General features: G+C 33.0%; 1 protein-coding gene across 3 annotated transcripts in view; it reads left to right on the top strand.

The window, feature by feature from the left end:
* Positions 1-17,687, top strand: part of LOC126744496 (protein O-mannosyl-transferase TMTC2-like) — a 61,038-nt gene that overhangs the window by 30,522 nt on the left and 12,829 nt on the right. For 2 of the 3 annotated variants that reach the window (XM_050451933.1, XM_050451932.1), the window contains exons 2-6: positions 17-354; positions 410-801; positions 8,667-9,036; positions 9,196-9,603; positions 9,678-9,792. In XM_050451933.1, the coding sequence (XP_050307890.1) occupies positions 17-354; positions 410-801; positions 8,667-9,036; positions 9,196-9,603; positions 9,678-9,792 (1,623 nt within the window). Of the gene's footprint in view, positions 1-16; positions 355-409; positions 802-8,666; positions 9,037-9,195; positions 9,604-9,677; positions 9,797-17,687 lie in introns of those variants that run through there. The other variant, XM_050451934.1, reaches the window with a different exon arrangement.

Genomic DNA, 17,687 nt, shown 5'->3' with positions numbered 1-17,687 from the left:
TTTTTTTTATTTTTAGAAGAGCTATACTCACGAACCCGGATCTACTTCCAAGAACCCCTTGGACCCAACTACTAAAAAACGATTTTTGGGGCACCCCACTCACCGATAATGGATCACATTGTTCTTATAGACCTCTAACAGTACTTACATTCAGATTCAATTATTTAATAGGAAGATTTACTCCTTGGGGATTTCATTTAGTAAATGTCATATTACATTGCTTAGCAACATATGTTTTTATGAAAGTTGCTATGCAAGTATTACCGAAAAAAAGGCGAAAATTAGCAGCTACAGTTGCTGGTGTTCTATTTGCTGTACATCCGATACATACTGAAGCCGTTGCAAGTGTTGTTGGTAAGAAAAAGTAACTTTATATATTATGATTTTACTATTTAACTTTGTTTTTTAGGTAGAGCCGATATTCTAGCCGGCAACTTCTTTTTCCTCTCTACTCTTGCCTATTGTTCACACGTGGACTATAGAGATAAATGTTGTCCACCAACAAAGAGTCATTTAACTCCACTAAAAATTAAATATAAAAAGATCGCCAAAAGTTTGCAAGCTAATTTTACAATTTGCAAGCAGTTTCAGAATCTCACGACCAAAAGTTGCCACTTGGAGTACTCTAAAGGAACTTTATTATTAAATTCACGTTGCTTACTAAGACAGTTAAAAATGTGGTACTTTATTATAGTAACTATAATATTGGCAATATGTGCCACTCTAAGCAAGGAGACTGGTGTTACTGTGTTTGGGGTTGGTTTTGCATATGATTTTATTTTCACAAAAAAGCAGAGTAAGGTGAGTATAATTAAAAGAATTATATTAATATTATTATGATACTGAAGTTAAAGCAATGGTTTACATCATCCTCTTATTAAAAATTAATTTTGGAAAAGGCCTGAATTAGACTATTAATTAATAAATAAAATGAATATTAGAACAAAGCGATAGTAAAACTGGTGCCAATGTATTTTTTAGTTTTATTCAAAAATTAGTCAGATTTTAGGATAATGGTGATAGGTTCACTTCCAGGTTCAAGTTCTAAGTAACTAAAAGACTTTTAGAAAAAGAAACAACCCAAAATGTATAGCATCACATAAAACATTTGATAAAAAGAAGAAGGTTACATGTTTCGCCGGACTAAAGCATCATCAGACCTACAGTCTCTTTTTATAAAACATATAACCAGCATCTTTGTGATTTGAGTGGACGATTGTTTTTATTTTTTAAAATTATTTTCACGAAATAAAAAGCATATTATTTGGAAAAATATTCTCTAGAAATGTTATTTTGGGTCCAAACAAAAATTTCAAAACATCTGACTTTTTTGTAGTCATGTTTGAGTTTTAATTTTTAATGCTTTGTTAAATGTGACCACTAATTTTTTTTTTGTCTTTCTCATCTCCATCACTTTCTTCAGCTCTAGGATTACTGGAAAGTGCATCTTTATTAGGCTTCTTATCAGCAATCTTCCAGATTTCATTACTTCCACCAACATGATCCATGAGGGAAACTTTTGTACTAAGAACCAGATAAATACCAAAGGTCATCACAGAACAACTACAAACTTCTCCATTACCTTTATATTGCCTCGATATAAAGCTCTTTGCATGGTTGCTCAACATAGAACTTATAATGTAAGAGTCTATTTGAGGAATTTAAATACCTTTTAATACCTAAAGAAAGTGTATACTTAAAACTTATCGGTTATACAGTTAACCTTGAAACGGAAAACCTAATCCAGAAATTTGAATGCCTGTAAGTATCTTCTAGGTATCTCTTAAGCTTCTTCCAGGTACTTGGAGGTTATCGGAGAGTCGATTTTAAGAATGCATGCGTGGAAGTATCTTGTGAATATTTTAAAGCCTCTTTCAGGCCCTTAACGGTAATCTAAGGCGGGCCACACATCAAAGAAACATGAAACGTGAAACAAAAAACATAAAATATGAAGTACGCAACACAAAACTGTTTCGGTGAATTACAAACTAATGAATCAAAAATAAAATTAGTTTCAGTTTTCAGATAGCAATAGACACCGATGATAGTTTGGACGACGCAATAGTTGCTGTTGTTACCACATTATTATTATCAAAACATAATAAAAAACGAAAGAAACAACGTTATTGGGTACATCCGTATAACAAAATAAACCTTAAACTTGGTTCATATGTAGTATCAAGAGAGTTAAGTGATCATCCGGAAAAATTTAAATCATTTTATAGAATGTCTTTGCAGATATTTACTAGATTAGTCTCTGTGATCGGCCCTCATTTATTTCAAAAGGATACGAACTTCAGACCGGCTTTAGGAGTTGAAGAAAAGTTGTTAATTACTTTGATGTAAGTAAAAAAAAAAATTGATATTAAACATATATTTTAATATAAACAGGTTACAAAACTCAAATTATTATTTTATTGAAAAATAGTTGCATTAGCAAGGTCCGCATATTGCTTTCCATTATCAGTTGAATATTGTATGTTGCTGTCATAAGAAGATACTGATACTGCAGAAGAATATGGGGATTGAAGAGCAATCTGTACAGTACTATGCGCACAGTCTTCATTTAAGAATCGAAAAAATTCGAAAAAAGAACAAAAATTCGTTTTTTGAACTGTCTCTTTTGAGCATTATTTAATTTTTTTAAATCAGGGAGTAAGCTTTTCAGGAAAAGTAAGTCGGCGTCTTCTTTGATGGATAATTCTTTCTTTTCTGTATTTACATTATATTTATTACTCAAGGCATTAAAACATTTTACAGCAGAATTTTCCCAGTTTTGAGTACTTTTAATTTTGCGTTTCTTGGAAGAGAACCTTTGCCGATTTTTTTTTGGCAAATCTGTCGGCACTGAAGAAACTGTTCTTTCCAATAAGTGTGAAGTGCCTATTTCATTCACTTCTTCTTCAATATGATTGTTTTCAATATTTGAACTATTTACACTTTCCTCTTTATTGCCATAGGTTTGACTGCCCTCCATTTGCGAATGATTATCACATACCTCGTGTTCTTCTCTTGGACTCCGCATTTCTTAAATGTGATATGAAATTCAATGAAATACTTCATTGCATCTTCTAAATAGAATGGTTTCTTCTTTTTTCCAGAACTGCTACTTACTTTCTTGTTTTCTCTTAGATGTCTTAAGAGACTAATTCGTAACATCCTCAACCCCTTTTTATATTCCTTAACTGAAATCAAACAAATAAAATCATGTATTTATGATAGTTATATTGAAAATATGCTAATGCTATTTATGTTTGTTGCAGGTTTCTCACTGCGGGTTGTTCATTTTGAGCGCTATCCTTTTAATTTATGAGAGGAGAAACTACCATAGGATATGTAGTGAACGAAACAGCTAAAGCAATTTGGAATTACCTCCAAAAAGGATATATGCCTTTACCTTCAGAAAATATGTGGCTAAAAATTGCTAAGAGATATGAAGAACTATGGAATATCTCTAACTGTCTAGGTAGTATAGATGGTAAACATATGCGAATCCAAGCTCCACCGAAATGTGGCTCTGCTTTCTATAATTATAAATCATACAATTCGATCGTCTTAATGGCAATCGCTGATGCCGATTCTCTTTTTATTGCAATATCAGTAGGTGATTTTGGAAGAAACATCGATGGTGCAGTATTTAAAAATTCCCAGATTGGTAGGCTACTTAATGAAAATATATTAAATATTCCACCGGCAAGATTACTTCCTGGAGATAATAGTGGTCCTTTTCCAATGTTTCTCGTTGCAGATGAAGCATTTGCGTTAAGACAAGAAATAATGAAGCCATATTCACAAGGAACCTTAATTAATGACAGAAGAATTTTTAACTATCGCCTTTCAAGAGCGAGAAAAAGTGTTAAGTGCGCTTTTGAAATACTCTGTTCTAAATTTAGAATGTTTCATACACCAATAACATGCAATGTTGATAAAACTGAAAATATTGTAAAAGCTGCATGTGTTCTATAAAACTTTATCCGAAAACACGATGAAGTATTTGTTTCATCCGATACTTCCATGAAATTACCCCAAAACCTTATAAATATTCCATCACAATTATGTGGTCGACCAACAATCGCAGCAGTTCAATTAAGGGATAGATTATGTCAATATTTTGTTAAACCAGAAGTGGCTTTACCATGGCAAAATATAGTATGTGTTTAATTTAAAATGTTCAATTAAAATGTATTCGCATTAAATAACTAATAAAATATTTTTACAAAACTCACCTGTACATTTTACTTTAATAGCCAGCTGCGGCCTTGCTAATTCCTTGGCGTTTCTATTAAGCGTAGTCCAGACCGGACGATAATTGTTGGCAACAAAACGATTCTCGATGTTGTCGACCGATGTTGTTATTGTGGCGACAACTTTGCAACATTGGACAAAGCGACGACGGCATAAACATCAAAGAATGTTGGTTGTTGCGTGTTTCCCACCTAAAATGGGTAACATCGGCCAGTGTGGACCGTATGTGGCAAAACTGATATAATTGTGTTGATTTTTTTTCGGTATTAAGATATATACATCAGTTACAGATATCGGATATAGTTAAGCATAGATAGTCTTAAAAATTTGCTGTAGGTAAGTAGCTATTAGTATATTTTGTTTATTTTGTATATATCTAGTTTATTTGTATTTTGATTTCTATTTTATAAATTAATGTTTATTATAATGTTTTATAGGTAAAATGTGGACCAAAAATAAAGTTTTAGAACTTATAGAGCTGTTTCACACAGACCCTGCATTGTGGGATTTGCAAAAAAAAGAGTATAGAGATAGATATATAAAGTTTAATGAGATAAATAAAATATCTAAGCATTTTAATGTTGAGAGTGAGGAGATTTCAAAAAAAATAAAATCCTTAAAAACTCCACCGTGAGCATAAAAAGAAATTTGTCGCTGAAAAAAGTGGGGCCGGAGCCAATTCCCCAGAGACTGAATGGTTTGGTTATAATCCCTTAAGTTTTCTTATTGAAAATAGCGTTTCCATAGGAAGCTGTAGTACTCTAGAGGTAAGTGTCGTTGTTTAATCTTACATTTTTCACTATACTATTTTTTCAATATTAATAAGTACCTACATTGTTTTTTCATTGTACAAATATAATTTAAATACAAATGTACTTACATGGGTTGGGAAAATTGTTGAAGATTAAGCTTGCTCAAAAAAAGTAAGGTGTTTCGTTAAATCTGACAACTAGTTTAACATTTTTACGATGGGATGGCATGTATAAGTAAAACATCAGTTTTTATTTTTTCATACTATATTTTTACCTAATGATTTAAGATAATAATTATGAAAAATTATGTTGCCATGGTCGATTTCTTGAGGTGAATTAAAATATCTTGCAAATTCATTTGTGATCTCTTTAGCATTTTCAGAGCTCCTTCTAGGAATGTTTTGTAAATTGAGCATAGCTATTCCATCTATTTCACTGCGCCAATTGCCTCTAATAATCGTTCCGGTTTCAGTATCCTCATAATCAAATGTACCCGGTAGATTATATGAGCGGATCGATTATAAATTCCTCCTAAGATAGTTATGTATATGAACGCAAGCAAGAACAATAGAAGTGACCTTTTTAGGCTCTAAAGCTATAGGTCTTCTAAATATCCTAAAACCAGCAGCCAGTAAACCAAATATATTTTCAATAATTCGTCTTGCTCGAGATAATCGATAGTTGAAAGCTCTTTCATTTGATCCTTTTTCATAAGAGCCAGGGAAAGGTTTCATTAAATTCGTGCCTAATGTAAATGCATCGTCAGCTACTAATACAAATGGAAGGGGTTTCTGTAAGCTGTGCAATGTTTTATAATTGGGTATTTTTAATTTGTTATTAACAAACTTGTGAAAATCCGTACTATTGAACACACCACCATCTGAAATTCTACCTTGGCAGCCTACATCGGCATACCTGATCTGATAGTCTGCATCTGCTATAGCCATTAAAACAATACTATATGTTCCATGGTAGTTATAGTAGATACTGCCACTATTTTCTGGTGCTTCAATTTGTACGTGCTTCCCATCAATCGCTCCCAAACAATGTGGAAAGTTCCATTTCTTTTCAAATCCTTCCGCGATTTTTAACCATTCATTTTCCGATGAAGGAACCTGAAAAAAAAATATTGAAAAATATTTATTAAAATTAGTAAAAAATAAAAGTATTTTAAAAGTTCTTTTCTTAATTTTAGATTGAAACTGATGAAAATAAGAGTAACGCGAGCATAATAGAAACTATTGTGAAACAAAATTATACTGCTTCGGAACCAGAAAATCTATTAAATCCTGGTCCTTCTAACATTCAAAAATCAATTGCAGTAAAAAGAAAAGAAAATGATTTTTCAATGCCAGGAATAATAAATAAAAAACTTAAGAAAAAAGCTGAAGATGAGAAAGTCGATGAAGCGTATAAATTTATGACAGATGTAAGGTAGAAAATAGAAAACAAAGATGATTATGCCGTCTATGGGGAAAATGTTTCTTGCAGGATGCGCAATGCCAAGCAAAGCCACCGAGCTGTATGTTTAGCTAAGCATCACATATATAACATTTTATTTAAATTGGAGATGGGTGGATATGACGATATTAAAAAAAAAACCTACTGCATACAATTAAACCCCCGAGCACTTATCTGTATATTCATCACATTCAACATCTCCAGTGTTGTCTCCTACAAATACACTTACTGACAGTCAATCCTATACTCATCAGTTTCAATCCTATGAGTGCCAACCTGCTCATACCACCGGGTTAACAACTCAATACTCTCAGCAAGCCTTAAAGCACATAAACTCCCCCCTGGAAAAAGAAATGACTGAGCAAGCATCAACCGCTAAATATTCAACCATTGGTGAATTCTTAGTATTAAAACCAAGTGATGTTATAAGTTTGTAATAAGTCATTAGAAAATATTAAAAATTAGTGTTTCTTTACTTACCTGACAATATTCTTGTAAAACTGCAATAATCACTTCACAAACTTCAGGAACAATTAAAGATATGGACTGCTTTGATATTTTAACTAAGTACATCTGACTTGTGTAAGAATCCCCAGTAGCCAAATATCGAAGAGTCACTGCTAATCGAACTGAAGGTGAAATTGAGGCACGGTAATTTGTGTTCTTTTTATAGATTTTTGGAGCTACCAATAACAATAATTCTTCAAAATCTGTTTTAGTCATTCTCACAGTTTTTAAACTACTTCCGTCATTAAGAATTAATTCGGCCATTAAATTATTTCCATTATTTCCTTTTTTTTAAATAATTCTCTTCTCCACCAACGCTTTTTTTTCTTTGTTTTTGATGAGCACTAATTATAATAAAAGCTGCAGTAATTCCAGCGGCTTCCAAGCAGTCCATATTATTTACTAAATGTTTTATTGTTGCTATAATATTCAAATTTACATTTGGACGCGACACATCTAGTGCAACATGTTGCCGGATACAAGCCGTCAATGGAAACTCGATGTTGCAACGTTGCGAAGTTGTATGTTTCTGGCGATGTTTCTTGGTCTGGACACCTTTACAATACCTCTCCAACTTATAATTATAAAGATCCTCATGTTTTTCAATCACTCACATAAACATCGCAATAAATTTTTCGTCGTCTTTCATTTTGTTTTCATATATGTTTGGTCAAATTAACAAATAATATGAAAATACCTTCGAAATAACTGGAAACACGACACAAAATATAGAACAGAACCTATTTCATGAAATAAGTTTCAACGAGATTTGTTTCTCCATGACGTCACATGAAACGCATTTGTGTGTTGTTATTTTATGAAATATATTTCATGTTTCTTGCTTCACGTTTCATGTTTCTTGTTTCTTTGATGTGTGACCCGCCTAAGAGTCTATACCAGAAAGTTAAGTTACTTTTACTGCCTTTAAGCGCCTTCTACTTACTCTTAAGCCTCTTCCAGGCACTTAAAGATTCTTGGAGACTCTATTCTAGGAATTTGAGTACCTGAAGGCTGAAAGTATACCCTACGTATTTCTAAGACTCCTTCCGGCACTTAAAGGTAATCTAAAAGTCTATATAAAAAAATTGAGTTACATTTACTGCCTGTAAGTGTCTTCTAGTACACTAAATAAAAAAGTATTCTTTGTACTAGTAATAAATATATATTCTTTAAGATTTATTTTAAAGACACTACATGAAGGTAAAACTGAATTTAAGGCTTCAAACATTACGCGACATGCTGAATGCTTTATGTAGCAACCTTCCCGATGAGTTAAGATAAAAGACGAAAAAGAATGAGAATATTCCATTGTGTTAATTAAAGTGTAATTTGGAGTACATGGACTGTTTTATTCGGGATAAGTTATTGTCAGTCTCTTAAAAACCCTGTTATGCTCAAACGCTTTATTTTTATAACAGATATCATACTTTAACTTATATTCGATTAATTATCGGATATTTAGTATACAGTAACAAAACACGCAAAAAAATTATCAGCAATAAAGCAATTCTTATATGTAGCAACCAGAATGACGAACTACGATTACAAAATTATGTTCAAGCTAGTATTATAAAGATTTGTAATATAATAATAGAAAAAATTGAAAGAAACAATAAGACAAATATTAAAGTCATGTTTTTATATTTTATTTTTATTAGCTTGTAGGCCTTCATTTTATTTTTTAAAACATTCATTTTTCAGAGACAAAAGACCAGCTTTGCTATTCTCTCAACAGCTTTGCTCCTTATACTAGTTATACGCCTTCAAGTCAAAACACCCGAATTTTCAACAGCCGATAACCCAACTGCAAAAGATCCTAGATTGATTACAAGAATTATGACATTTGCTTACTTGCCAATAATAAATTTTGGCATGCTTTTACATCCTAATGACTTGAGCTTTGATTGGGGTATGGATGCTATACCAAAGTTGCAAAGCATTAGGGATCCAAGAGTATTTTATATTCTTTGTTTTTATGGGGTATTGATTTCAGTCTTGGGAAGAAGCATACGAGTTGTATTATGTAAAAGTGATGGGGTTAGGCAGGAACACGAAAAAAGTGTAAGTCTAGGTGAGCTACTTAAATTAACTTTTAAACAAAAGAAAATTTATATTTCAATAAAATTTAAAAAAATAACAAAATGTTATTTACAGTGATTGCTATTAAGTAATCCACATTGAAGCCAGCAACTCTAAAAGGTCTAATCTATCAAATTATTATAAATTGTAGAATCTACTGAGAACTACATTAACTGCTACAAGATATCGGACACAAGTAGCGAGTGCCATTCACGTATATGCTCATGCTCTAAAATAAGAAGAACTAAAACTTCCATAGACGCTGTGCTATTTTCCTTATCTCTAATGATTTTTCCGTTCTTACCCGCTACAAATCTATTTTTCTATGTTGGCTTCGTGGTGGCAGAACGGATTTTATACATTCCGAGTGCCGGATTTTGTCTACTAATGGGTATCGCGGGTGCTGAAATGTGGAAAGGTGGAAAATCAAAAGTTTTTGTTACCATTGGGTTTTGTTTGGTTTTAATCGGATATTGTACAAAAACCCTACTAAGGAATCATGAATGGAAGTGCGAAGAAAGTTTGTTTAGAAGCGCGATTCCTTTTAATCCAGCCAAGGGTATGTAAAATTATGTCGTTCGTCTACTAAAAATGCTTCTGTATAACAAAAAATAATTGAAGAATTATTTTTAGCGTATGGAAATCTTGGAAGCATTCTAAGTACGAATGGAAGAATTGCAGAGGCTGAACAAGCATATCGTAAAGCTCTGGAATATCGACCCAATATGGCTGATGTGCATTATAATTTGTAAGTACGTACATTTTACTTTATGGTAATTTTGAATAATATTTATAAATGCTTTGCCATGGTGAAGTTCAGGGAATATCTTAATAAAGTATGGATTTTTACATGATACTAATGAAAATTGTATTAGCAAAAGGAAGTTTTAACTTCACAGATTTGTTTACTATTTTAGTATACGATCAGAGTCTCAAAGTGTCTGTAGTATCACCTTGTATCCATAATTGAGGGACGTGGAATATTAATGCTAATGTTAATGCCAATATAGCAATGCTACAAAAGTACAGTCGGCAAATTTGAAAATGTCCCTCGCATCTGCTCTCGGACTTCGTTGCCTTACAATTTGGCAACATGGCTTTTGACTGGAAGGGGTAGCGTACGGCGGGCGGTAGGGTGTAGAGTATCGATCGAGTTTAGTCGTGTATAAATAGGCGGGGGTGACAGAACTTATTTTTCAGTAGATGGGGTTTTTGCAATGGGACGTTTCGAATATTTTTGTGGCTGTGCAAGCTGATATTAAAAAAATCAATCAGTTTGTTTTTCTTCCTTATGTAAAGTTTTTAGGACAATGCGCTATAGTGTTTTATACAGGGTGTCATTGAAATGGTGTAAAAAAATTCGGGGGGTGATAGTACTCCTAAAAATTTAAAAAAAAAGTTCCTATAACTATAGGGCGGAAAATGCATATTAAGGGAGTTAGGGGCACTGAAAGGGTAAATTTAAAAAACGGTTTTTTGAAATTGTAGGCTTAAAAAACGAGATAAAATTTCGAAAAAAAATCCTCTGCCATAAATTTTGACCCAAAATCAAATGGTGATACTGAAAAATAATTTGGAAAATCGGAAAGGGTAGTTTTTGCAAGGGTAGGGGGTTAATTCGTGAATAACTTTTTTTAGGTTATTTTTTTCGCAACGTGGGTTCATTTTTTAAAAACTACATACTTTTTCCTACAAAAAAGGTACTCTTGTTGCACATCGCCCAGAACGATGGTTTTCGAGAAAATTGAAGGCAAAAAGTTTGCTCTGATGGGTTGCTAACTGGTTAAACAACATAAACCTATGAAAGTTATGGGGTTTCAAAAGTAAACACGTAGTTATTAAATAATTAATTGAAAAATCTAAATTTTATGATTTTTAAAACATCTTATTGCTTTAAAAAACGAAATAAACCAATTACCAAAATTCCTTATTAAAATAATGCATTTCTTAATTCATTCATAGTAAATGTTCAAAGTGACCACCATTCATTTCAATGCAGACATCTGCTCTTCTTCTCCATGATCTGCGTACCCTGTGGAATATCCCTGGGGTTGTACGAATTTGATTGGAACAGTCGATAATGCGTTGACGTAGTTGCTCTTCAGTATTAATCGGCACTGAGTAAACCAAAGTTTTCAAGTGGCCCCAGAAGTAGAAATCTAATGGATTAAGATCTGGTGATCTTGCTGGCCAAGCTTGTGGACCACCACGTCCTATCCAACGCCTCTCAAAAACTTGGTTTAAATGATTCCTCACCGCTAGCGGAAAATGAGCTGGTGCACCATCATGCATAAAATACGTGATCTGCCTCTGTGCTATGGGAACTTCCTCCAAAAGTGCTGGTAGATCATGTATTAGAAAATTAAGGTAACTTTGACCATTTAGCCTAAAATGTTTATTATTATAAATAACAAGCGACTTTTCAAAAGGTGTCAAATTAACCTCGGGGGTAGAAAAAATGGTCCAATAAGTCTATCGCCAAGAATTCCCGCCCAAACATTAACTGAGAATCGAATTTGGTGTCGACTTTCCACAACAGCATGAGGGTTCTCATCGGACCAGTGATGTGTATTATGGTAATTGAAAATTCCATTTCTTGTAAACCCAGCTTCATCCGTGCATAAAATATTTGCCAAAAAAAGGGGTTCTTGTACCTGTTTTCTTAATAACCAACGACAGAAGATGACTCGAGCGGGATAGTCTGCCGGAGCAAGAGCTTGTACCCTTTGGATGTGATACGGATGCAGGAGTTGAGTCTTAAGAGTCATCCACACAGAATGGCGACTCACGTTTTCCCGCGCTGCAATTCTCCTTACAGATATCCCCGGATCTTCCTCTACATGTGCTAAAATGCGCTCCTCAACATCAGGTGTACGTACCATCAAGTTACGGCCACGGTCTTGGTTTCTATGTCCAAATGAACCTGTGTCTCTTAGGCGCTGATGAATTTTTGCAAATATCCGGTGAGAAGGTGCCCTGCGATTTGGATATTTTTGGACATACAAGCGCTTAGCCAAAAGACCGTTTCCGTTTGCTCTTCCGTAAATAAAATGCATATCTGCCAGTTCACACACAGGGTATTCCATAATTTGTGAAATTTTACGTTTACGCACACTTCAACAACAATCAACTGACAAAAATATTTATGAACCAGAACATTTCTTTTGCGTACATGCAAAATAAATAAAGTGATAAGACCGCATACCTTCAATAGCTACGTTTACCCCGCGAGTACCAAATATTCAGTACGCGGACTAAAACCTCTACATATTCTCAAAACTATTAAGTCACAATTTGGAATAATTTACGTGTAAACTTGTCAACTCGCGCACGTTGAGTTTGAGAATAGGGGATTGGGTCCGCGTATTGAATATTTGGTACTCGCGGTGTAAACTAGGCTAATGAATCAAATAAGTATGCATTTAATAAGGAATTTTGGTAATTGGTTTATTTCGTTTTTTTAAAGCAATACGATGTTTTAAAAATCATGAAATTTAGATTTTTCAATTAATTATTTAATAACTACTTGTTTACTTTTGAAACCCCATAACTTTTATAAGTTTATGTTGTTTAACCAGTTAGCAGCCCATCAGAGCAAACTTTTTGCCTTCAATTTTCTCGAAAACCATTGTTCTGGGCGATGTGCAACAAGAGTACCTTTTTTGTAGGAAAAAGTATGTAGTTTTTAAAAAATGAACCCACGTTGCGAAGAAAATAACCTAAAAAAAGTTATTCACGAATTAACCCCCTACCCTTGCAAAAACTACCCTTTCCGATTTTCCAAATTATTTTTCAGTCGCCATTTTTCAATCACCATTTGATTTTGGGTCAAAATTTATGGCAGAGGATTTTTTTTCGAAATTTTATCTCGTTTTTTAAGCCTACAATTTCAAAAAACCGTTTTTTAAATTTACCCTTTCAGTGCCCCTAACTCCCTTAATATGCATTTTCCACCCTATAGTTATAGGAACTTTTTTTAAAATTTTTAGGAGTACTATCACCCCCCGAATTTTTTTACACCATTTCAATGACACCCTGTATGTTGGCTAAATGCGCTCTTCAAAATTCTGTTTGGTTAATCACTTTTGAGAAATTACCTTCAGTTATTTTTTATTGGGACACTATATTTCTTAACTCAAAATTATTATTTTTTTGCTTGATCTTTCACAACCTATATTTTTGTTGTCAAATGCTGCTTGTTGTCAAAATAAATAGAAAAAAAAATCGTTTTTACATTTTGATGCATTACATAAAAATCCTAATCGATGTTTTCTTTGAATTTTTTTTTATCAAACTATTACTTTATATTACTCACCCAACATTTGAAAAATAAAATGCAACCTAAATAAAAATACCAATCCAAATTTTAAATTGTTTTTTACTTTTAAAGTGTGCGTTATTGTATAAAATAATATAATTAAAAAAAATACCTATTTGTTTTTTTATTTTTAAATATATGGTGTGTATTTAAAAATAAGTAAACAAACAGATGTAATTCTATGATAAAATAATAGTTTTTTTAATTCTGGCAGCAACCAGTAAGTGTAAACCAAAATATAGGTAATCATAAAAAAAGGAAACATTATAATAATAGAAACTTTAAGTGCTACAGCAGAAACGATAGGTATATGTTAAGATTTTTCTCTTTCATCCTGTGTCTAGGAAATGAAAAACGCGAACTCAAACCTGTTTAAGGCATTAAAGGTTTCATAAAAAATAGCGCGCTATGGTTAGCACCACCTCCTAGCATTAATAACGTAATACGAGCTGAGATACTACCAAAACTACTTATTTTGGAATACCCTGTCCAGCGCAGTAAAACTAAGTACTTCTACTAAGTACTACCATAATATGGGAAAAAAATTAAGATTTTTGTTTCTTTTTCCTCACATTTTATTTATAAGTATACCTATATAAAAATACAGGGTGTAGAACTCGTCAAAAGAAGTTAATATACCAAAAATTGCCTATACTCGTATAGTAAAAGTTGCATATTAAGAAAGTTAGTTTGCGTTATTGACATTTTTTTTACTCATCAAGTTAAGTGGACATTGTTTTTACAAAAACTGTTCAAAATTGTCCCCACTTGTTCGATTAACCCAAAATGTTGTTCGGCAAATCCATATTTTAAATTGTTTATGTCTATATTTTGGTAAGAGGTAGAAAAAAATCTATGTGCTTTTCATGAGTAAAGCACACTTTTTAACTGAAGTGATGAATAAAGTAATATTTCCGTTTGTAAAGAAGGCACCCTCGTGATTTCTTCTTGGATAAAAAAATATTTTTTATAATTTTTTTATTCAAGCGAAGTTAACTTAAATTACTAAACTTTAATTGTAGTAGTCCCGTATCTTTTTTATTTACTTTTTTTTAAACCTTATAAAACGTATAAGTAATGGATCAAAGGTCAGTTTCAAAGCGAAAATTTTAATTCCTTTTTAATGACAAATTACAGTTCTTTAAGTATAACATCTTAATAACAATTAATAACATTCAACACTACTATACACTTTAACACTACTCCTAACAAGCTTTAGTAAGTATAATTACAATTTAAATCTACAATAAAAATACTCTTTAATTTAAACTTTTAAATAGCCTATGTATTGTGTTTTTTTCGAAACTTACACCTTTTTTTTTAAATAATAATTATTTAATATCACAGGGTGCATTTGGTATTGGTATGGCTTCTTAATTAATATTTGGTATAAAAACCATTTGCGTCAATGCATTGTTGCAGCCTTTTCCGCATTGATCCCGCGTAATTACTAAAATCGGGTCTCCCTCTGAAAAATTCCCAAACTCTTTGAGCATGGGCTAGTAACGTTTCCTTCGATCTAATTTGGCCTTGATTAAAAGTATCCGAAGAATTGATTCAGCCCACAAATTTTCGATGGGGTTTAAGTCGGGGCTTCTGGATGGCCATGGAATTAAATTAAATTCCGGATGTTCCTCAAACCATGTTCTCGCCATACGGGAGGTATGAATTGGACAAATATCGTGCATAAAAGATATTGGTCCAGCCGGATATAATATTCTGTATGAAGGCAGAAAAGAATTTTCTGAAATGTCCACGTAGTCCGCGGAATTCATTCTGGGTGGCGTGGTTACCAGCATTCTGGGTTCATTTTGAGTCATCCAACCCCATAATGACAATGTTATTCTCCCGCTTTTTTCAGTTTCTTGGACATAATGGGAATCATATCTGGTACTTGTAGGTCTCCACACTAATTGATGGGACCTTATGTCCGAAGAAAACGTTTTTTCGTCGGTAAATACCACATTTGACCAGTCTCGGTCAATATTTTCTTGAGCAAACCTAAGCCTTCGCTCTGCGTTGTCGACCGTTAATTTGGCCTTTTTGGCTGGTCGTCTACAATTCATTCCAGCTGAACGAAGAGTATTCCTAATTGTTTGCATACTAACATCCAAGTTCATGGTTTCTTTGACCACCCGGCTATTTGTGAAAGGGTTATTTTTTACTTGGGTAACAATAGCTTCTCTCATATTTTCGGTCAATACAGGTTGCCTTCCAGGATGTTGTCTGGTTTCTACATGCCTTTCTGCCTCTTGACGTTGGATCCAGCGTCTAACTTGTTTGACCTGTTTAAAAGCAAATGCAGTAATTAGTACTAATTAATTAAATAGATATCTATTATACTATTAGGTTAGTGACAACAGTTTAGCAAAGGGGTGGCTTATATGTATAGGTATAGATAAAAAATAGCAGTAAATATTTTATTATTATGAATAAGTTAATAAAGTAGGCACTAAAAAAGCAATAACAGCGTCTCTCAACAATAATAAAATTTTATATTATTTGTTGGTGTTTTTTTAAAACATTCAGAGCGTTACGTCAAAATATATTTCTATGACAACTTTTTTTTATTATACGGTGAAAAGCATATAAAGCGAAAATATTGACAAAGTTTTCAAAGTGAAAATATTTCAGATTAAAATGTTTGCTATGAGTTTTATAAAACCTTCATATTTAAAAATAACAATCGGCGCAAAGAGACAAAATTATTTTAAATTATAATAAAAGCAGGCGATAGAATTCTTCTCTTCTTTTTCGTAAAGTACCTATGTCAAAGCTCACTTATGTCAATGCTCAGTCTAATATCGTAAAATGCATATACATATGTATCATATTACTAAATCGAATAAATATAATTAACGAGGTAAAGCTTAAATTTGGCACAAAAAAAACCCATTTCTCAGGTATAATAATAAATACAATAATAATACAGATATAAATAAAAATATACTAGATGGATACAAATAATGCGGTAAATAGGTAGTGGATTGGCTCATGGTGCGTTTTGGACTAAATATTATTTTAATAAACATTTTTTAATAGGGCCACTCCCCTTAACCCTCAACTGGTGCAGTAGTGAGTCAGATATTAAATTTAAATAGTGGCACCCATCTCATGCATAACAATAATTCTAGTACAAATTTCCATTGTACTCTCCCTCTGTCCAGGCAATCTTGGCATTATGAAAAAATAAAAAAATATTACATAAAACACTTTAAAAAAAAAAAAAAAATTAAACACGTAAATAGACTCGACGCACTTATAAACACAAAAGACAGTACAATACTACTTACCATCAAATTTATTTATAATTACCACCTTATACATTTTACCTGCATCCACGTGCCGCCAATTAATATGGAAAAACCCTCCTTAAAAATAGATCTTAAAATTTACAATGATACCTTACACACAATGTTATAATGGGATCGATCGCATAAGCTCCCCTGCATCAGCCCCCGTTACTTATTTCCGAAAAATGCCGCTATACTTTCTTGATTCATACAGTGTAGCCAAATTGTGCTTAAATTACGTGTAAATGGGTAAAGAGCCACGGAGCGAGGGACATTTTCAATTTTGTTGACTACATGTTAGTATCTGTACGAACAATTTAATAAAACTACTATTATTTGCCTGTGATAGGCATTTCTTTAAGAATCTTCCCTATGAATTTTCCCACGAAAATTATAAATTTTGAATGAGTATATGGTAATAACGAGATGTGTGAAAGAATGAGATCACCTCCTTATTTTTTTAACGAATTATAGTCAGCGTTTTCTTGGACTTTCGTAGTTGAATAGTTGAATATTAGTCACCAGGTAGTCTACTTAGAGTGTTCGTAGATCCTCATATTATTATTTTTTTTTTTGTTTTTTTTTTTTATGGTAAACAAGCACAAGAGGAAAGTCCTATGTCACTCTTGGAGTGGTGCTTGCGCGAAGATATTTGTGAGCATCTATCTTGAATCGCTGTAGGTTGTATGCATCGGGAAATATGTGAGGTGGAAGCCCGTTCTACAAAGAAGATGTTCTCCAGATGAATGAGTCCCGATACAGCGACGTCCTTGGGGTAGGCAGGTGGACTCGATGTTGATGAGCCGCAACTGCTAGACGCGTCCTTCTTGCCAGAACAGCCCTGGGTGGAATCAGGCCTGCCAGCTCAGAGGAGCACTTACCGTGATAATAACGGTAGAATAAACAGAGATCAGTCACCTTTCTCCTGTGCTCCAGACTATCCCGACTCTTTGTCAGTTCTGGTTTGTCAATACGACGAATAGCTCTCTTCTGTATAGAATCCAGCAGGTTTAAACTATGCTTGGGTGCAGA

Source organism: Anthonomus grandis, chromosome 14 (assembly GCF_022605725.1).
Source record: "Anthonomus grandis grandis chromosome 14, icAntGran1.3, whole genome shotgun sequence".
In the NCBI taxonomy this organism is placed as follows: domain Eukaryota; kingdom Metazoa; phylum Arthropoda; class Insecta; order Coleoptera; family Curculionidae; genus Anthonomus; species Anthonomus grandis.
This window is presented reverse-complemented; position numbering and strand designations above follow the sequence as displayed.